Source organism: Vicugna pacos, chromosome 6 (genome assembly GCF_048564905.1).
Source record: "Vicugna pacos chromosome 6, VicPac4, whole genome shotgun sequence".
Taxonomy (NCBI): domain Eukaryota; kingdom Metazoa; phylum Chordata; class Mammalia; order Artiodactyla; family Camelidae; genus Vicugna; species Vicugna pacos.
The window spans coordinates 33634739-33655043 of record NC_132992.1 but is presented as its reverse complement, the minus strand read 5'-3'; the positions used below and the strand labels follow the sequence as shown (position 1 = coordinate 33655043).

At 52.4% G+C, this 20305-nt stretch overlaps 2 protein-coding genes and 1 long non-coding RNA gene across 4 annotated transcripts; 1 reads left to right on the top strand and 2 right to left on the bottom strand.

Moving 5' to 3' along the window:
• Window positions 1-46: 46 nt before the first annotated feature.
• Window positions 47-8715, top strand: LOC140696866 (uncharacterized). Its single transcript, XR_012073456.1, has 3 exons — window positions 47-229; window positions 3627-3731; window positions 8320-8715. It is a non-coding gene; the product is annotated as an uncharacterized lncRNA (long non-coding RNA).
• On the bottom strand, window positions 4655-9846 carry IRF9 (interferon regulatory factor 9). 2 transcript variants are annotated; one of them, XR_012073452.1, is made up of 10 exons: window positions 9316-9846; window positions 8406-8586; window positions 7906-8089; window positions 7529-7659; window positions 7349-7442; window positions 7174-7245; window positions 6208-6549; window positions 5916-6097; window positions 5212-5327; window positions 5054-5075 (listed from the first exon to the last, which is right to left on the bottom strand). XR_012073452.1 is itself a non-coding variant. In XM_006217275.4 (9 exons), exons 2-9 carry the CDS (start codon window positions 8583-8585, stop codon window positions 4950-4952), a joined length of 1245 nt encoding a protein of 414 aa, XP_006217337.1. In that variant the 5' UTR covers window position 8586; window positions 9316-9846; the 3' UTR covers window positions 4655-4949. The 2 variants fall into 2 exon arrangements, 1 of the variants encoding a protein (XP_006217337.1); XM_006217275.4 differs by lacking the exon at window positions 5916-6097 and having other exon boundaries at window positions 4655-5075.
• Window positions 9847-9984: 138 nt separating this feature from the next.
• Window positions 9985-19670, bottom strand: RNF31 (ring finger protein 31). Its single transcript, XM_006217274.4, has 21 exons — window positions 19281-19670; window positions 19050-19196; window positions 18746-18901; window positions 18482-18541; window positions 18301-18376; window positions 17892-18069; window positions 17021-17408; window positions 16558-16848; window positions 16054-16302; window positions 15757-15942; window positions 15441-15647; window positions 13864-14037; window positions 13682-13780; window positions 13516-13605; window positions 12324-12438; window positions 12103-12221; window positions 11726-11839; window positions 11538-11595; window positions 10714-10810; window positions 10238-10406; window positions 9985-10127 (listed from the first exon to the last, which is right to left on the bottom strand). Exons 1-21 carry the CDS (start codon window positions 19470-19472, stop codon window positions 10074-10076), a joined length of 3219 nt encoding a protein of 1072 aa, XP_006217336.1. The 5' UTR covers window positions 19473-19670; the 3' UTR covers window positions 9985-10073.
• Between the last annotated feature and the right edge of the window lie 635 nt (window positions 19671-20305).

Genomic DNA, 20305 nt, shown 5'->3' with positions numbered 1-20305 from the left:
AACCCTGCGTGGCCGGGGGGCCATTGTGAGGTGTCCTGACCAATAGGCTCTCGTCCTCGCCTCGGTAACAGCGGGTCCTCGGAGGCGCTTCTCTGCAGACCAATGAGCGGGGAGCAAACCCCAGGCTTCCCCTGCAGTGAGCCTGGTAACAGGGGCGCTTCAACTACCCCGGGAGGTCGGGTCATCCTGGGGACAACCTCCAGGCCCTCTTCTGGGCGCCTGACCTGAGGTTAGACCTTGTTCTCCGCCCCCACCCCCACCTCGAATCCCACCGAGTAGCGATTGATCCGCCTTTGCGCCCAGACTAGGGCTTAGAGTGAGCTGTGGAGATAGAAACCGTGGGAGGCGGCCTTGGAGCCGTCACAGACTGATGCGGAGTAAGTCAGATCTCATAGGAAGCAGTGACAGGACTTGCCGGGTCATTTTCTAAACCTGAACAATTTAGGTTGTGGGCATTTCTCACCTGGCTGTTTCCCAGTTGTGAATGTTCTCCTGGCTGAAACAGACTTTTGCTTTGTTGGGCGCAGAGCATACTTCTCAGCATACAAAAGCCGTTTGTCTCAAACATTTCTTTGTACAGCATAAGTTGTATGGTTGCAGTCACAAATATCCTGAATTTCCCCATGCCTCCTGCCTTTGCACAGCCATTTCTCTGGCCTAGAATGTCCTTCCTAGCCTCGACTCCAGGGCGTGCTTTGCCTCTTTAAGACTCAGCTCTTCACATCATACACAAAAATAAACTCAAAATGACTTAAAAACTTAAATGTAAGACAGGACACCATAAAACTCCTAGAAGAAAACATGGGCAAAACATTACCTGACATAAATCTTAGCAATACTTCCTTAGATCAGTCTCCTAAGGCAAAAGAAATAAAAGCAAAAATAAACAGGTAGGACTTAATCAAACTTACAAGCTTTTGCACAGCAAAGGAAACCCCCAAAATGAAAAGGCAGCCTACAGACTGAGAGGTTTTGCAATGATGCAACCAACAAGGGTTTAACTTCCAAAATATACATGCAGCTCTTACAACTCAATATCAAAAAAACAAAAAAACTCTATCAAAAAATGGGCAGAAAATTTAAATAGACGTTTCTCCAAAGATGTACAGATGGCCAACAGGCACATGAAAAGATGCTCAACATTGCTAATTATTAGAGAAATGCCAGTCAAAACTACAATGAGGTATCACCTCATATCAGTAGACTGGCCATCAAAAAAATCTACAAGTACTGCAATTTAAAAAACAATAAACTTTTTTTAAAAAGTAAAATTTAATGTTAGTCTACAAATAATAAATGCTAGAGAGGGTGTGGAGAAAAGGAAACCCTCCTATACTGTTGGTGCGAATGTAAATTGGTACAGCCACTATGGAAAATAGTACGGAGGTTTCTTAAAAAACTAAAAATAGATTTACCATATGATCCAGCAATCCCCCTCCTGGGTATATATGCAGAAAAGACAAAAACTAATTCAAAAAGATACATGCACCTCAATGTTCATAGCAGCACTATTTCCAGTAGCCAAGACATGAAAGCAACCTAAGTGTCCATCAACAGATGAATGGATAAAGAATATGTGGCATATTGACACACACACACACATACACAAACACACATACACACACTGGAATATTACTCAGCCACAAAAAATGAAATCCCATCCATTTACAGCAACATGGACGGACCCAGAGATTATCATACTAAGTGAAGTAAGTCAGACAAAGATGAACATTGTATATCACTTAAATGTGGAATCTAAAAAAATAATACAAATGAACTTATAAAATAAGAACTGACTCAAAGACATAGAAAACAAACTAATGGTTACCAGGGGAAAGAGAGTGAGGGAGGGATAAACTGGGAGTATAGGATTAACAGATACACACCACTACATGTAAAATAGATAACCAAGGATTTACTGTATAGCACAAGGAAATATATTCAATATCTTGCAATAACCTATAATGGAAAAGAATCTGAAAAAGACTCTATATACATATATATGTATATATATACTGGAAATTAAGACACTATTGTAAAATTTTGTTTTTGTTTTTTTTGGTTAGGGTTAGGGTTAGGTGATAGGGTTAGTTTTAGGGTTAGGGGTTAGGGTTAGGTTAAGGGTTAGGTTTAAGGTCAGTTAGGGTTAGGGGTTAGGGTTAGAGTTAAGGGATAGGGTTATGTTTAGGGGTAAGGGTTTAGGTTAGGTTCAGTTTTAGGGTTATGGTTAGGCCTCAGGATAGGTTTAAGGTAGGGTTAGGGTTAGGGTTAGGGCCAAGTCTTCACAATATTGTAAATCAACAGTAGTTCAGTTAAAAAAAAAAAACTCAGCACTTTTTACAGCTGAGCTGACCCTATTTTATTTTGTTTTTTCAATCTAAGAACTCTTGACACTTGGGTCCATTAGTGCCTGAAACTTAGCTCCGCAAATATTTGTCAAATGAAGTGCAATTGCCCTAAATTTATAATCACAGAGTATCAAATCTGAAAGGTATTTCCAAACCTAGTCCAAGCTTTGCCTTTACAGATGAGAAAACAGGGGCCTGTATAGACCGTTTCTCCCAGACCACACACTAGGCTGTCCTAGTCACAGCCTGGTTGGGAACTCTGCTCTCTTGAATCCGTGTTCCCTGTCCCTATTCCACAGAGCTTGGCTAAATTGACTTCCACATGATACTTACAAGTTGTTTCAATCACTGTATGTATATTGTCAATGTTCGTAAGCGTTCACATTGGGGCACAAACATGATAAAGTAGGGGCACCTACCTTCAGGGTGCTTAGAACCTAGTTTAAGAGATAAGGGATACAGCAATTTGTTCATCCATTCATTCATCCAAGTATTTATTACATGCCTACTATGCGCCAGGCACTCCTTCAGGCAATGCAGATATAGCAATGAACAAAACAAGTCTCTGTTCTCATGGATTAGGGAAGGAGCGGTGATAAGTAGACAACTAGAAATTTGGGAAGTGGTGATTAGTGCTATGAAGAAAGATGAGGCCACATAGGAGAACAGAGAAAGTGGGGAGGGCTGCTATTTAGGTCGGGTGCTCAGGGGAAGCCCTCTCTGAAGACAGGAGGCAAGTCATGTGCTTACCTGAAGGACAAGTGTTTTAGAAAAAAAAAACCAGCAGATGCAAAGGTCCTGAGGCAGAAATGTGTTCAGTGGGTTCAGGAAGCCTGGAGCAAAACAACTGAGAATGGCAAGGGGTGAGGTTAGAAATGAAAACAGGGGCTACAATGGAGGCCTAGAGGCCATTGTAAGGATTGGAGCTTTTACCCTGAGGAAATTGAAAGCTAATGGAGGGTTTTGAGCAGAAGGGTGACATGATGAGATTTATGTGTTAAAAAGATTCCTTTTGCAGAAAAGAAGATGTGGAAGGAAGCAGAAAGAAGAGATGAGAGATGGTGGTGGTTAAACCAGTGTTGGTGAGGGGAGCAGAAATAAGTGGTCAGATTATGGGTAGATTTTGCAGAAATCTACCCTTTGATAGGATTTGCAGATGGTTTGATGTGGGGGTATGAGAGAAAATGGAAGTAAAGGAGGTCCGAAGAAGGTCCCAGAGGGATCTCAGCAAATCAAGGGCACAAGACTCAGTACCCGATTTCTTCACTGCTAGTGCAGATGCCTGTTGGGCTCTTGGCTCTTCAGGAAGACGATGGACAAGACTGAAGACAACGAAGGTCCAAGGAGGCAGGAAGTCTCGAAAGCAGCGCTGCACTTTGCCAGGTGAGATAGTAAGAAGTTCCTCAAGAATTTGGGCATCTAGATTTGATCATGTAGGTGAACCACACAAAGCTTATAAAAGTGACATGACAGAATGGAGCTGGTCAGACAGGCCCCTTCTCCAGTTTGCTGTCATGTACAGAACGGGGGAAGCCGGAGGCTGTGGCAGTCAGGTAGGTGGTGGATTGGTCTGGTGGAGCGGAGTGTAGGGAGGCGGGATGACAGGCGGCCTTGTGAAGGACTTCCAGCGTGGTAGCAGGATAAACACAGGGTAAGGGAGAGAAGGGTCGGTTGCTTTGGACCCTGGGATCTCAACAGACAGCGTACTGATGACGTGGCCGTCTAGGCCAGGCCGTCTGTTGTGGGGCTCATGTAGACTGAGGAGACCAATTTGGGAGTAGCCTTCAACTGGGGTGACACTGCTCCACATGCTGGGAGAAGGAACACCAGGACCCAGTCTGCCATGGGCACAGGAGACCGGGCCGCTCCTCCCTCTGATTTCCCTCCAGGCTCCAGGGCCTGTAGCTCACAGTTTCAGGTCGACCTTAAGTTCTCCTGTTCATTGACACCTCCAGGCCAGAGTCCAACGCTAGGTGAAATCAGAAGCCTCCAGCCAAGGACGGTGGAGCCAGATTTTTCCATGTGCAGGTGGCTACAGTGGCTGTAGGCTCAGTGCCCCTCTTGGTGGCTGACCCCAACCTTCTCCCTAATCCTGGCTGCCTAGAGGGTATAGAGAGCCAGGCCCAGAACCCAAAGATCCCAGACAGCTTCCCGGCCAGGACCTGCGGTGGGAGGAGAGGAAAGGGGCCCAGAGTCATTGGCAGCAGAGAGTCTGAGTACTCTGCTCTCAGGATATAAACCGTCTCCATCATCTCCCTGTGACCCTGCTGCCTTCTGCTCACAACAAATCTGATTCTGACTCCTTTTTCAATAAAATTTTATTTTAAATCCTTAGTAAAGAACTAAGAAGGAAATATAAAGTGCTAGGTTTTGGAATTTGGGGTAGAGGGAAAGGCCCCCTCAGTTCCTCAGAGACAAAAAGGGTATATCTCAAAATTAAAAAAAAAAATACATACACACACACACACACAAATACAAGGATCCATGGGTTCCCAACAACCAGGCTCCATAAGGAGTTCAACGACAAAATCAACACAGACAGCCAATGAGAATGATCACGATGGGAGGCAGCTGGTCGACTGCGTGGAGGTTGGGGCTCTCTCAGAGGAGGTAGGAGGAACAGAGAGGGGAGGAGGAGAGGGGGTCCTCCAGGCTCTGCAGCAGGGACAGGGTAGCTGCCTGCTCCTCAGGAGTCTCTAGTAAATGTCGGGCAAAGGCCTGCTCCATCTGTGTGAAGAGGGGGGGAGAGGGGCTTGTGAGCACTATGACCAGGAGCTCCTTCCTGGGGGTCCTTCCCCAGGAGGCCCCTTCTCCTCCTGGACACCCCGTGCGGGCAGGCTAGTCTTGCCCTGCCCCGACTCACCTGCACTGTGATGAGACTCTGTGGGGTGTGGTTGGGGCCGGGGCTCTCCTCCCAAAAATTCAGTGTCACCTGGAACTTAGGTGGGGGACCCAGGCCCTGCAAGTATCTGGCCAGGTCTGAAAGAGAAAAGGTCAAGAGTTAGAAGGAAAGAAAAGAGAGAGGGCCCCAGGCAGGGAGGGTGGAGGGAAGAACCCAGAGTGGAGAAAGAGGAGGGAATGGGGCCACTCGGAGAGCCAGGCCAGGGCAGAAGCTGCAGGCTGGCGAGGCTGCTGCCTTGTGCCAGGAGATGTGCTAGGAGCTAAGCTGCTGCTCACCGGCAGATAAACAGGAAAACAAGGGGCCCCTTTAAGAGGCAGCTGACCATCAAACAACCTGAACTGCTCTCTGCTGGGAGAGCTTAGTCAGTGCTTGAGCAGCCCTGGCTGCTAACACAGCTGTGCCACACCTTTGTCGCCTGCTCACACCCTCCCTACACTAGGCACCCTTTGGCCCTGGGGACACACGTGCTCTGGGTCTCCTGGCCTCCATTCCCAAGGTCCGATTGAGAGCAGAATGGAGGCAGGAAGTGGAATTCCAGGCCTGGATGGGAGGGGGCAACCTGGGGGGCACCTGAGCAGTGGGCCGGGGTCTGTGCTGTGTGCTAGCTCTCTCAAACCTGTGAATGGTTGTGTGTGAGTATCTGGAGGGGGGACCATGAGGCGCACCTTCCCATGATTATACTGTTTGCTTCCACGTGGTGGTGCTCCCGAGGTGGGACACTCGTGCTGGGTTCCACCTGGGCCTCATCTTCCGTGGCCTTGGCTGAGGAAGAGGGCTGCCAGGGCTGAGCACAGGGATGTGCACCTCACAAGTGCAGGGATGCCATGCCTGGACTGTGATGGAGGATCTGCTCCAACACAGGGAGGAGGGAGCGCAGGGTGGTGGCTGGGCCCACGGTCCAGGGTGGGGAACAGACGTAGGGGTGGGGGCTCCCGTGCTGGGCTGGAGCAGCCTCACCTCTGCAGAAGTAGGTGGTTCTGAAGAGCTCCACACACTCGTTGCTGGGCAGCAGGTGCGGGCCTGGACCAGGTGGAGCCTGGGGTGCATTCCAGGAGATGGGGATGGGGCAAAGTCGCTGCACGAAGAGGCCCCGGGAGTTGCTGGCCACCAGGACCCCTCTCTTAAGCTGGCTCAGCAGGCGCTGGGTGGGCTCTTGTGGGCCGGGTTTGGGAAATATCACCTGCTCCATGCCACACTGGGAGCCTGAGGGCTCAGCCACGAGGCGGCAGTCCAGGCTCTGCACCTGGGCCTCACCCACCACGCGCCCACTATAGATGAAGGTGAGCAGCAGCGAGTAGTCTGAGGACAGAGAAAGGCCAGCTGCACCCGTATCCCTCCCCAGGGGTCCACTGGTCAGTGTGAAACCCTGGGGAATTGAAAAGGAGCTCCTTGCAAATCCAATGTCCTCATTTTGCTGGTGAGAAATGTGAGGTCCAGAGAAGGAAACCATGTGAGGGAGGGCTGGGGAGGACATGGTAGGCTGGGGTAGCAGCTACACTTCCTGAGATTAGAGAAGGCTCCTGCCCCCTCTATCCTCACCCCACAACTCTCCTCAGCAGGGGAGCTTCCTGTCAGACCTTCTCATCACTCAGGAGAGGAGCTAATCTACAGATTCCCACTGAGGCCTCGGGGCTTAATGCACTGGGTCTTAACGGTTTACAAGAAGGTCCCAGAGATCGGGACTCTACTTAACCCACAGAATCAATGTCTCAAAGTGGATTCCCAGGGAACAGAGTACATAGGGGCTGTTTCTAAGAAGCAAGCTGTTTGTAGTCTGGCCGGATGCACTGCCTGGAAACCAGTGCCTCTGGGTAAGGTGGGCCCAGTTTGCTGCAAGCTCTGACTGATTAGATAATGCTCACATAGCCACAGGAAATGACATGGGGGGATGAGGAGCAGGGATGAGTCACAAACACCAAGTACCTGAATCTGGAGGGGGCAGAAGCTCCAGGGACACCTGATCTCCTTGGAAAGGGGCCTCAGCTGTGTCCCTGCCTGGAAGTGGAACAGAGGCACTGGTCATTCAGAGTGGACTGGGGAGTCCCAGGACCAGAGGGTGTGGCACGGGGGATGACACAAGAGGCAGGGCAGTTGGTACCTTCCTGAGGCTCAGGGCTGCTGCTGCTGCTGCCGCTCCCGCTGCTGCTCCCGAAGTCTGAATGGCTTGCTCCCCCATTGGTCTCCACCAACTCCTGCAGACAATTTCTATCGTTGGCTCACCTCTCCCCCAGTTACTGTCCTGCCATCATACTCTCCCAGTTTCCTCCCCAGCTCTCACGTTTTTGAGGGGGTCCTGGAGCAAGGAGGGGCTGAGTGTACAGTTCTTCCTAGTAACCTCATCCTCCTCCCTCTCAGAGGACATGGAACTGTGGTGTCGCTTTGATGGTGATTTCTGGGTCACTGGCTGAGCTGTGGAATATTGACAGGGAAAGAAAGGGCCAGAGCCTTAAGTGGGCACAGAGGGAAGTGAAGAGATAGAAGACAGTGAAAGGAGGGGCAGAACTGGGCAGGGGAACCTGAGCTTCCCAAGGACAGGGCAGAACTCTGACCGAGGGGCCTGGAGGGAGGCCCACCATCCTCCTGGGAAGCCCACATATCCATCCTTCCGCCTCCATTTGCTTATCCTAGGAGTAGGGGGGCAAAGGGGACACCCACCGGCGAGGGTTCCTGGTGGTACCAGCCGATACACCTTGTAGGGCTCAGCCCCATCCCTATGGCCATTCTCAGGAACCTCCTCAAACTCAGGGCTCTTGTTGAGGGCACAGCGCAGACGAGTCTTCCAGGTAGCAGGGCCTTCCGTGTCCCCCTCCTTGTACTTTCCCTTAAATATCGCCCAGGCCTAGGAAACAGTAAAGGAAGTAGAAGCATGTACAGACCCCTGCAGACCCTCTACGGGGTGGCATCATGGATGGGCAGCCTGAGCACTTGCATAGAAGCCTGTGCTAGGTTTATGCTTGGCTGTTGCTGGCTTGACATCCTTACTAAGCTTTGCATTTACGTTTTGCACTGGGCTCTGACAACTATGCAGCTAGTTCTACCCTCCAACCCCCCCCTTTATCTGAAACCCAGGAGGACGCAAGCCCTTGAGGGTGAGAGCACCCGTGTGGTGTATACTCCATCCCTCACTCCGAGGGGCTGGTTTCCAGGCCTTTCACCTTGAAGAAGGCGGCATCCTGATCCTCCCGGAAGTCCTGCTTGCCTGCATGCTTCCAGGGAATCCGGAACATGGTCTTGGCCTCATCATCCCAGCACACTCCTGGAAACTGCCCGCTTTCCACTTGTTCCACTACCCAGTTCCGGAGCTTTCGGGTGCAGCGTGCCCGGCCTGATGCCATCCTGGAAATAAGAACAGCAGGAAGCGTCCACAGGACTGATACTTTGGGAAGAGGGAGACCCTGGTCATGGGGGTTGGATTCTGGCAAGGGCCCCCAGAGATCCCATCCATCTCAAAAATCTGAGGCTGAATTGTTTCATTTTTATCACTAGGCATTACCCAAAAAAAAATCTTTTGTAACTTTCTAGGCTGTGACATCTGGAAGGAAATCTTGAGCATCGGTCTTAATCTTAAGACTTTTCAGGAATCTATGGTTTGAAAGAGAACTCCTCTGGTGTCCTGCTCCTGGTGAGAGAGCAGCAAGATCCCCAAGCATTTGCAAAGGCAGTAGCTGCTTCTCAGATGCCTTATCAACCCTCTTCATCCATTGCCCCCCCAACCTATCCTTTGATCCCCCACAACCCATCCTTCCTCTGCTAGTTTCAGGGGTACATAGGGCAGGGAGCTGAGGGCAGGGGCAGAGCTGTGGCGGAAGTGGGCAGGGCCAGAAGGCAAGAGAACAGTCAGGGGAATCAGGCAGGGCCTTCTTCCCTAAACAACCCGGTAGCAGGTCCCCCTGGTCTTTGCCTATAGAGCTTGGGATACTGATCAGTCTTTTACTCAGGCCAAACTTCCAGCTTCCTAGCCTTCTGTCTACTCCTCAGCGTAGCAAAGAAGCCCCCACCCACCACCTTCAATCCAGCTGGGCTTTCCACACTGAGACCCTGACACCTATTTTTGGTTAATCTTACCTGAACCTCTCTGCAGACTGTCCCAGGGCTCAGCCAACCTCAGCTCAACTCCTGGCAAGTCAGCTTCCGGATCTCTCCGCCCCTTTCTACAGTCCCCACCCTAAGTTTCAGTTCTCTTCCAGGGAGGGCCTTTTCCCCGAAATCACGTGGTCTCTGAGTTGCAAGACAACTGGCTGCCACCAGAGGGAAGCAGCATCTGAGAATCTTACTGTTGGAAACCTGCTGTCAGTCTGGAGGGCCCTTCCTACCTCAGGATCATTCCCCTTCCTCCCTCAAGATACTCCTTGCTTGTATCCAACCATCTCTAACATTGCTGCTTCCCCAGGGAGGCCACAGTGTCCTGCAGTCTGCTCTGTGGTCTCTGGATAGCTCTGTACCACATGTGCATCTGTGTTCCCCTACAGTGCCTGCTTGTTACCTAGCTATGTGACCCCAAATAGCTGAATTCAATGAAAAATATAAGAGAGGTAGGGAAGGAAAAAGCCCAGGCCAGGTGGCTGTATGGGGCCATCCTATGTTGGCCATCCCCAGTGTCAATTCCTTCCTGGCCTGAGTCTAGAGAGGGTCAGGTGGTGGGCTACATGGGGCCCTTTCAGCAAAGCTCTGTTTAGCCTGCTCTTTCCCTGGTGCCCTCAGTGGGATCAGGAAGGAAGAAGGACCACCAAGAAGCCTGGGCAAGGAAATGCCTCTTTATTGGTGCAGGAGCTGTTCCTGAGGGAGTCAGAGCACGGGACCCTCAATGGGACCCCTGCCCTCAGCTACTTCCTCCTGCGGGGGATACTCTGTCCCAAGGGCACCTCTTCTTTCAGCTTCTGCAGAATGAGAGAGAAGATAATGATACTGGAAGCCCGGGGCTCAGACACAGGCTGAACAAGGGACTTCCACAGTGTGGGGTCAGAGGTGAGGCTGGGGAAGGCTTTACCTGTAACAAGCGGGCGTGGTAGGTGGGGGCATCCTCTCCAGCCAGCGGCTGTGGGCGCACATGCAGGTAGCGCTCGGCGGCTGTCTCCAGCTCCTCCACCTCATACAGGGTGGCTGGGTCCAGTGAGTGGGCATTGATGAGGCTTACAAGATACTCTTTGTAGTGTGCCCTAGGGAGAAGAGTGGGTGAAATATTTGTTCTTCTGTTCAGCTGATATTAACTGAGTGTGCCCAGCACTGTGCTGGGTACTAGCATACTTGGATGAACAAGACTGACACCCCTCACCTGATGTTCTTGCAGGCACCTGCCAACCTGTGCACTCTGCCTGCTACTACCTTTCCAAGCCTTGGCCTAGAGCCCCCCCCCCCACTCCTCGCAGGACCTACTGCTCCCAGAGACCCACCTTTCTTCCTGGGTGTACCCCCAGTGCTCCTGTCCTCCCCAACACCATGCTCCCCTCCCTGCCTGGCACTCACTGGCAGAGGCCGGCATAACCAGCTGGAGTCTCCTTGCCACAGGCTTCATCCCGGAACCCATTGGGAACCTCCTTCTGCTCCATCACTCGGCAGCCACCTAGCGATAAGGGAAGGAAAGGACCCTTTGTCAGGAAGGGGCCACTGACCACAGAGCCCCAGGGAAGCTGGGTTATAGATGGAGGCAGACGGAGCAGTCTTTAGAGAGGGAACTGAGGACAGAAGCCCCTGCTCTAACAGTGATGAATGGCATGGGGAAGAGATATGCTATCATGCAGACCCCTCCTGATACAGAAGCAGGGACCTTGCTGTCCCTGCTTTTAGCCAAGCTAACTTTTGGCCCATAATCACATATTCCCTTGAGACAGCTCTCTTGGTTGTGATTTAGCTCTTGTAAGGTTAACTCATTCTGTGAAGGTCTTAATCTATGTAGATGGTAAGAAGTGGGCTAGCTTAGAATCATGTATAATACCTTTCTGCTGCCCTCATGAACCTAAAACAGTGTAGCTAGCAAGTCTCATCAAGTAGTCACTGAGTTAACTAATAAATGATTATCCTTTGGAAATAGGAAAATAAAATTAGCATTGAGGTGCCAGGTGCTTTACTGTGGCCTTATATAAAATAACATGGCTGCAAGGTAGATATGACCCTGGCTTTACAGAGGAAGAAACAAGCCTGGGGAGGCTGACTTGCTGAAGGGCACAAGCCAGCACAGGATGGGCTCTGAGCCCTGGTCCAACTCTAGACCCAAGCCTCCCCTTCACCCACCATACAGAGGGAGCCTAGCCCACCCTCTTGCCTTCTCCAAGGCCTGCCCCGACACTAACCTCCAGGTACTGCCCGCGCCCCTGCTGGGGGCTCTGTGTTGAACATGACGTTATTGTCCTGAGGAGGGCAGAAGGATGGGCATTAGATTCTCCTGATGCCAGCCGGCTGGTTTTCCCAGCATCCGGCCTTTCCCTTCTAGCCACCCTGCACCCTGCCTCCTCTCCTGGGCAACTTGCAAATCCATGACCTGCAGCAGCTTCTGGAGCCGGAGAGCAGACCAGTCCCTCAGGTAGAAGAGACAGTCTCGGGGGTGGTGGCCGTGCAGGGACTTCTTCACCCTGCAGTTGGGGTCTGGACATTTCTGGTGGAAACCCAGATGGGAGAGCAGCAGTTAGTTGGAAAATATTGGGGTCCTGGTCTCTCAGGAACCCCTGCATGAGGCATTTAGGGGGGAGATGGAGACATTCGAGGGCCTGGAGCAAGCCGAAGGGGAGAGGGGACATAGAGAGGTGCTTTACCCAACACTGTTCTCTCCCTCTGGGCTGTTCCTCAATGGCCTCTGCCCCCACACCAGACAGCAGTCCCCACCCTGCTATACCTCCCATCCCTGGTCTCTGGGCTCACATTCTTGGCATAAAAGGTGTTGTAGCAGCCACTGCAGAACTGGTGGCGACACTGGGTGCAGTGAAAGTGCATGCAGCCTCCTCGGGCCAGTGCATACGAGAACTTGCACTTGGGGCAGTCTGCAAGGGACAGCAGGTCAGGGCCAGGGCTGCCACTGCTCCTTAGGCCCTCAGGAAGAGAGCCACTGGCAATGAGAGATTACTGGGCAGACAGAATCTTACCTATGCCATTTTCCTGAAGGTACATGGCCAGGCCCTGGGCCTGGTATTCCGGGTCATTGGTGCGTTTCCAGTTCTGGAAATCTTCACAGCTCCGGCCTCGGTGCTGCTCCTCCCACTGCCAGAAGGAAGCAAGCTTCTTATGAAAGCCCCATCCCAGGCACTTCTTGCTGGCCCCTCCTCTCAGGGGCAGTGGTCCCTGGCTTAGTTTACGGCACTGCCATCCACCATTTGCTCGAATCCCAAACTGAGGGGCCAGCCTTTCTCTCCTCTCCTCACACCACACATATTCAGCAGCAAGTCTCCATTTCCACCACCCAAGCCGAGCTCAACCCTTTTCTTCACCTCTACTGTGATCACCTCACTCTGGGCCAGGCCAGGGCTCGCCTTGGTTACTCGCCTCAACCTCTAGTCTCTGTGCCTCCACTCCTGCTCCCCTATGGTCCAGCCTCCACCATGCAGCCAGTGTGCCTCTGAATGTGTATATCAAGCAGCCTGAAAGGCCCTGGGAGTGTTCCAGCTTGGAGGTTTTGTGGTAAGGTCTCAGGTGCCCATTTTAGTATTGTGTTTCACAAGACAGATGCAACCTTTTTGGTATCAAATGCTGAACTTTTTAAAAAGTAAATTAGAGCGTTCACCCTTTGCTTAGCCTTAGAATGAAAGGCCAATCCCTTCCTTGTTTGGCCTCAAGGCCTCTCCTGATCTGGCAGCTAGCTCCTTTCCCACCGCCTGCCACTCTCACCCTGGCTCTCAAGGCTCCAGCCACACAAGGCTTTTTTCCTGACTTTGGCCTTTCCATGTGTTGTTCTTTCTGTCCCAAATACTCTCTGCATAGTTGGCTTCTTCTTAACTTTCAGGCTTGAGCTTAAACCAAACCGTTTTATAGAAGACTTATCTGACCTCTCTATTCTATGCACTAGGTAGGTCCATTCTGTGACTCCTAACTTCAGTTTCCTATTTGTTTTCTTCATAGAATTTATGGCTCGGTCTAATTATGCTCGGTCTCCCTCCCTCCCTCCCTCCCTCCATTCCCTCTTCCTCTCTTCCCTCCTCCTTCCCCCCCTCCCTCCCTGACTAGTCTGTAAGCTCTAGAGCCCACAGCATGCATCTGTTCTGTTCTCCAGAACGCCCCAACTCTAACACAGTACCTGCCAAGGGCTCAGCAGGTGTTTCCGAAAGGATGGATGTGCCTCACCTGGCGCTTACAGCGCACGCAGAAGGTCTGGTGACACTGGGGACATGTTGCCTCCAGCTGCTCACGCTCATATATGAAGCCAAAGGAGCACTGTGGGTGCAAGAGCATAAAGCTGTCTGAGGCCTGACCAGGCACCACTCCCTACCCCTGTGGTCAGGCCACTTACCCGGGCACACCACAAGAACTTGGGGTCCCGCATGAGCACACCTTCGGTCAGCTTCTTGTGGAACAGTGCATAGGCATCTGGCTCTAGGCTCTCTCGAAGCTGGGGACACGTTGCAGAAAGGGTGGGTGGGCAAGGTTCCCGTTCAAAGCCCAGGTCACCCTGAGTCCTAGGGACTGCAGTACCTGGATGTCGAGGGTGGAGAAGTAGCTGAGTAACTGCGTGTCATCAGTGAGGTCAGGGCGGCCACAGGCAGGGCACACCATGTCTGTGATGTGCTTCTCCTTCAAGGCGATGGTGAAGTGCTGGCGGAAGCAGTCGGGACAGATGGTGCACTCACAGGAGGTCAGGGCCTGCATCTGGTGAAGGGGAGCGGGGAGTCAGAAGCTATAACTGCTGCTGGGGAAGGGGCAGTAGCCGGTGTCTGCTGAGAAACCAGGGTCTAATTAACAATGGGGCAGGAATAGCAACCTCAAATGCCAACAAGTGCCAGGCAGGCAACCTAAATGTCTGAAGACCGTCAGATGGAAAAAACCAGACAATAGTGAGACCTAAGGTAAGTGGAAGAACGCCCTCTAAGGCCATCCACATTTAATTAAAAGCAAACACACAACATGCCTGAAATGACAAAACTACAGAGATGGAGAATGGACTAGTGGTTGCTATGTGACAGGAGGAAGGGAAGAAGGTTGCAACTATAAAGCAGTGGCACCAGGGGGTTCCCTTGTGGTATCTTGACTGTGGTGGTGGTTACATGAATCTATACATGGGAAAAAATTGCATAGAACTACACACATAGACGTTCATGCACAAAATGAACAAGGTCTGCAGGCAAGCTGACATTGTATCAATGTCTATTTCTTGGCCTTAATATTGCACTACGGTTAAGTAAGATGTCACCATAGGGAGAAGGTGGGTGAAAGGTACAGGACTCTACTATTTTTACGACTTCTTATGAATCTACAATTATTTTCAAATAAAGAGTAAAAACAAAAAACATACAGAGCTAGTCTAACTAAATTGGGCTGTATTTGGCCCAAGAACTGCCAATTCTGACCTAGGGTAAGTGGGGGATTAGGAGATAAAAGGGGCCTATTCCTACCAACTGAGTATTTGATGATGATATTAAAGAATAACTGTTAATCTTTTTTGGTGTGACAATGGTATTTGTGGCTATATTTTCAAAGAGTTTTATCTTATACAGATACATACTGAAATATTACAGATAAACTGTCTGATGTCTGAGATTTGCTTCAAAATAGTCCTCTGTGTATGTAGGTGAAATAAAGCTTGGCCATACAATTGATAATTGGTTGAATCCATGGTGGTGGGGCTTGGGGGGAGTGTGGAGGAGGGAATTTGTTTTGTTGTTTTCTTTTTGTTTTGTTTTGGAGGCAGGTAGGTAATTGGGATTTATTTATTTACTTACTTATTTAAATGGAGGTACTGGGGGATGAACCCAGGACATCATGCATACTAAGCATGCACTCTACCACTGAGCTATCTCCTACCCCACCAAGGAGGGAATCTGTCACACAGTTTTCTCTACTATTGCATATTTGAAATTTCCCATGATAGAACATTAAAAAAAAAGAGAGAGAGAGGAAAGTAGCCTATTCCTGCCCTTCCCTTCCCAGAAGCCTTCAGGGGGAAGTGGGCAACTACAGAGCAAAAGACAAGACCAGAGGTGGGGGCTGGGGTAGGGTGGGGGTCCAAAGGGAACAGAGCAATTCTAAGGCCAGGGGCAGTGGGGAGGGCTTACCCGGTTGCGGGGCAGGGCCCAGCTGCACACGGCACACTCCTGGGCGAGTAAGCGGCGCAGGAAGGCCCGGTCCTGGCTCTGTCTCACAGCTTCTACCACATCCCCCAATTCATAGTTCCTAGGTGTCTCCTGCAGCAGCGACAGCGCCAGCTCTGCCCGGCCCCAGCTAGGGAGGGCATGGACCGCCAAAAGCCGTCGGATCAGGCTCTGCAACGTGATTCAGGTGGCGAGGGAAGAAGTGGCTGTCAGCCCCAGGGATCCTACCATCGGCCTGCCCTCTGCCCCACTAAGTGGGCTTTTCACCTCCTACCAGCACCTGCTTATCTGGCCCATCCCAGGAAGGGGCGGGCTCAGGGCCACTGTCCCAGAGGCGCTGATGGAAAGGTTCTAGGCGCTGGCGCTGTAGCTCAGTCAGGGCCCGGGCCACGTCACCCCCATGTTGGAACAAAGCTTGAAGAGACCCCTCCTCAGGCCCAAAGCCCAGGGACTGGAGCTCCTGCACCTGTGAGTCGGGAGTGGCGAGGATGAGTGAAGAGGGAAAAAGCAAGTGTGTGAGAAGCTCTGAAATCCACAACCCTCAACCATGCCCCACCTCCAGGACAGCTGCTACTACCTTCCTCCTCCGGGCCCTCACACACTCTTCCACGGCTTCATCAAGATTGCCGTGACGGTCCAGCCAGGCTTTCCGGGCCTCCTGACAGGAAAAGGCACCCAGCTCTGGGTCTTGCTGTCCAGCCAGGTCAGCCACCATCTCCAGCACATAGGGCAGCTCTGAACGCAGCCACTGTAGGGGCACCTCAGTGCCTGAGTACTGCAGAGCCGAGAAGACCTCCTCTGGACTGGCACCTCCAGCTTCCCCTTCCTAAGGCACAGTCCCACCCAGAGGGCTCATCAGGAAGGGCACCTTCCACCCAGCCTTAGCCCGAACCAAAATGCTTACAGTGCTTGAGCTCAGACTATGGATCATGTGAGCAGTGCCCAGCAGGACACCTGTCATGGGAGAAGTGTTCAATAAGAGGCAGCTACTGCTAACAATGACAGGTTTCATGAGAACTTGTTTCAACCAAGTGCAGCCTCTCCACCCCACCCCCAGCTCGTGCCAGGCCCAAATCCTCACCCGGATCTTGATCACTAGCTGGAGACCTTCCTCCCGCATCTTGTCTTGGCGCTGCTTCTCAGGGTCCCCACAGGAACTGGGCAGAGGGCCACTGAAGCGTCGTGGAGGCCCTGGTTCGGGGAGTCGCTCTTCCAAAGAGCTGGCCTGGGGCCGGGGGGTGTGCTGTGCTGGGATGGGGCTGCTGGTCCGGTTGCACATAGCACACACCCAGCCAGGGCCCGAGTTGCAGAAGGTACAGTGAATACAGTACCACACTGGAGTCTGGGCAGAAGAGAGCAAAGTATCCCCCTGCTGGGAAGGCAGAAAGAATTATCCCACTGAAGGCTGGCTGAGGCTCAAGATGGAAATATAAGAAGCTGGGGCGAAGATATCAGGGGACTGAAGGAAAACGGGATGAGGAAGTAGAGAATGACTTGTTGTAGCGAGTGCAAATAAAGAGCTGGGAAGGCCAGGAACAGGTTACCTGAAGGGGCTGCAGGCAAACACCAGCATCCTGAGAATCCACCACCAAGCTAGGAGGCTGAGCCAGCCGAGGTCGCTCACATATGGCACACAGCACAGCTGCCGCCTCATTTTCAAAGGTGCAGCTCTGACAGGCCCAGTGACCCCGGGCAAGCTCAGGTTCTAGGCCCCCAGCTCCTCGAGGACCCTCGACCCCCAGTCCCAACCCCTTACAGCCTCGGGGCCGATCACAGGCCACACAGAGTACTGCCCCAGGTTCATTTAATATGGCACAGGAGGAACAGTGCCAGGGCAGATGGGCACTTGCAGGATCAGGGGAAGAAAGAGAGCTGTCTCCCAGGGCCAGCAGGGAGGCTGACTGAGGCCGTGGCGGAGCTGAGGCAGGTAAGCTGTAACAGAAAACCAGACATGGCCTGCTGAGGGGGGCCCCTGTCCCTGGTGCGTGGGTCCCTTCCCTCATTCCCTGCATGACAACATATGGCTCTGGCCTTTGCACATGTTGTTCTGTCTGGAAGACTCCCATACCCAGAGCCTGTTCGACATTTACATGACAGCTTCAAGTTCATATCTGGCTGGTAAATATCCCTAACATAGGGCCTGAGTCTTACTAGATGCTTAAAATACTGATAATTGATTGAGCTGATCCTTCTGACTAGGTTGCATCCTCCTACTATCTATTTGCACACCATAATAATCTATCTTGCTGTGATTGCTACTTGCTTGATACATATGTCTATGATGTCCCAGAGGGCAGTAACTGGCTGCTTGCCCTCTATGAAACGTTTTCAGCACAGAATCCAGCACACAGTAGATCGTTAAGCAATATTAAGTTCTCTCAATTTTGCTCTCACCTAGAAAAGAAGGCCTCTCACCTGGGAGTCAGGTGGGTGACCCGGGGGACCCCAGGCAGAGTCTGGCGGAGGTGGTGGGCACGGTCTGGGTGTCCATGGAACAGACGATCACAGGTTGGGCACAAGGCCTGTTTACAGGCTGAGCAGTGCAGTGTGCCTGGGGCAGAACCACAGAGGAAGCAGGGACCAGGAGTGGGGCCTGGAGAACAGGACAGGAAGAATAGAACATCTTTCTGAAAAAGATCAGGTTACATCTAAATCTGCTGTGTCGGGGGCCAAATCACAGATTACTTTCCAGCATATCTTTTCAACCCAAGGAAACACTTTTAATCTCTTTTTAAAAAGAAAGGAAGATAACCAAGAAGATAGAGGACATTTCCATTAAATAATCTACTAGTACCCCCTTCCCCCCATTACAGGCCAATAATACCTTGGACAGGGGGTATGGTGAGGTGGCCAGGAGCAATCTCTCTCAGTAAGGGGGCAAACTCTGAGAGCTGCAGTGTCTGAGGAAAAAGGGCAGGGACTAAGCAAGGGCTTGCGGACACAGGCCCACCTGTCCCCTTTGTTCACCAGTCCCTTGAGCTGAGCCCCATCCCTGCCTTTCTTACATCATCTTCAACCTTGTCTGTCAGCAGCTGCTCCAGTGCGTGTGGTTTTGGATGAATATTCTGCAAACAAGAGTCCCCGCTTAGAGCCCTAGAACAAAGCCCTGGTCCCCCAACATTCTCAGGGAGAAAAGTACAAGGAGTTCCCAAGTTACTGTCGGGACTACGTCCATGGTTTGGCAGCATGGGGGTCCCCAGACTGGCTTTGTTATTAGGCTGGGCTCCCCAGCCCTGGTGCTTAAGTCCTCAAAACTAGAAGTACCTCACCTGTAAAAGCAGGCTGAGCTCTGTCCGAAGCAGCAGTACTTCCAGTGTGACGGCAGCGACCTGATGCTCATCTGGCTCCTCCTGCCCCTCAGGGAAGCTCAACCCATCTGGCTGTTCCTCTGTGTAGCCATATAATCGCAGAACATCCCGGCCCCCCTGCCACACATTCAAACCAGTCACTGAAGTGGGCCCCCTTCTCAATAGGGCTTGACCCCTCCCGATTCAGCACAGCCTCCAGCCCTTTCTAGCCAACCCCTATCCCAGGCTAAGTCCCCTTCTGCCATAAGGGGCCCAGGGGCTTCACCTGCACAGAATCCACTGTACTGCGAAAAACAGGGTTATTAAACTTAACCCCACGCCAGTACCGGGGCCGCTGAGGGCTGAGGAGGTTGCGACCGTATTTCTCCAGGATGTTCAGGGCCGTGGAGAGGATGTTGAGGTAGTTTTGGGGCTGGAAGCAGTCAGAGAACAGAGAGAGAACTGTGAGCCCCGGCCTGGCCTCAGGTCCTCTGTCCCCCTCCCGAGCAGGCCTCACCTCCCTATGAGCGTTGCAGCGGACCAGACGTGCAGCGTCCAGCTGCATGTAGCGGGCTGCTGGCGGCAGAGAAGTGACCAGTAGAGGCCGGAGCTGCTCTAGCGAAAACGTCTGCCCGGAATCCCTTCTCAAGGCGCTCGCCAACTCCTCGCGGGCTGCCAGGAAGGCCCGCTCCTCCTCCTCCCCCGGCATCCTGAGACAGGAGTCAGCCCCAGCCCACTGCCCGCTGGGACCCCGCGCAGACTGTGCGCGGCCCAAGCGTCGCCCCGAGCGCTGGGGTCTGGCTTCGCAACCCGACTCGGTTGTCGCGGACGACCCAGGTCACTCAAGCCACTGTCACTCTTCGGCCCCGGGCCCCACGCCAGGGTTAGCGGGAACAGGAAGTACTAGGAAAGAGGGCGGGATTGCGACCCAGTTTCAGCGGAAAAGGAGGGGGTTAAGCTTAAAGAAGGGCGGGGGGGTCAAGAAGGTAGGGGCGTGGTCAGGGGGTCCCAGCCAATGAGAAGGGTAAATAGCCTCTGGCTCCTCCCCCAGAGTATCTAGGCTTTACGCTCTGTTCTAGCTCTTTTCCCTTCCTTCGTCCAGGCTGATACCACCTCTTTACGGATAGCCCCAGGTTTGGGGTTTTTTAAATTTACCTCAAAGCCCTCCTCTACCCGAACCCCACTGGGGAAATCCCACTCAGCTGGGGACTCAACTCTCGCCGGCCTGAGCCCCACCGAGGCCCTTCTCCAGTCGGTCTTGAAGGCAGGGATCTCTCCGGGAGGAAACCCCCGCGCCAGCTCCCTTCCACATCCTGCTACTCTTCCACTCTGATCCTTGTCTGCTCTCTCACTGCAAATGAGCCTTCCGGGTGGGGGGGCCCACCACTGAACAACCCCCTTCCCACTCTCCCACCCCTCTCACCCCAACCCTCGACATCCCCTGGACGGTCCTCGCCCCTCCCTGTAAGCCCCGCCTCTTCCCCAAGGGGCAGCCCCTGTTCAGTCTAAGCGGTCCACTTATCGTAGCCCCTCCCCCGGACA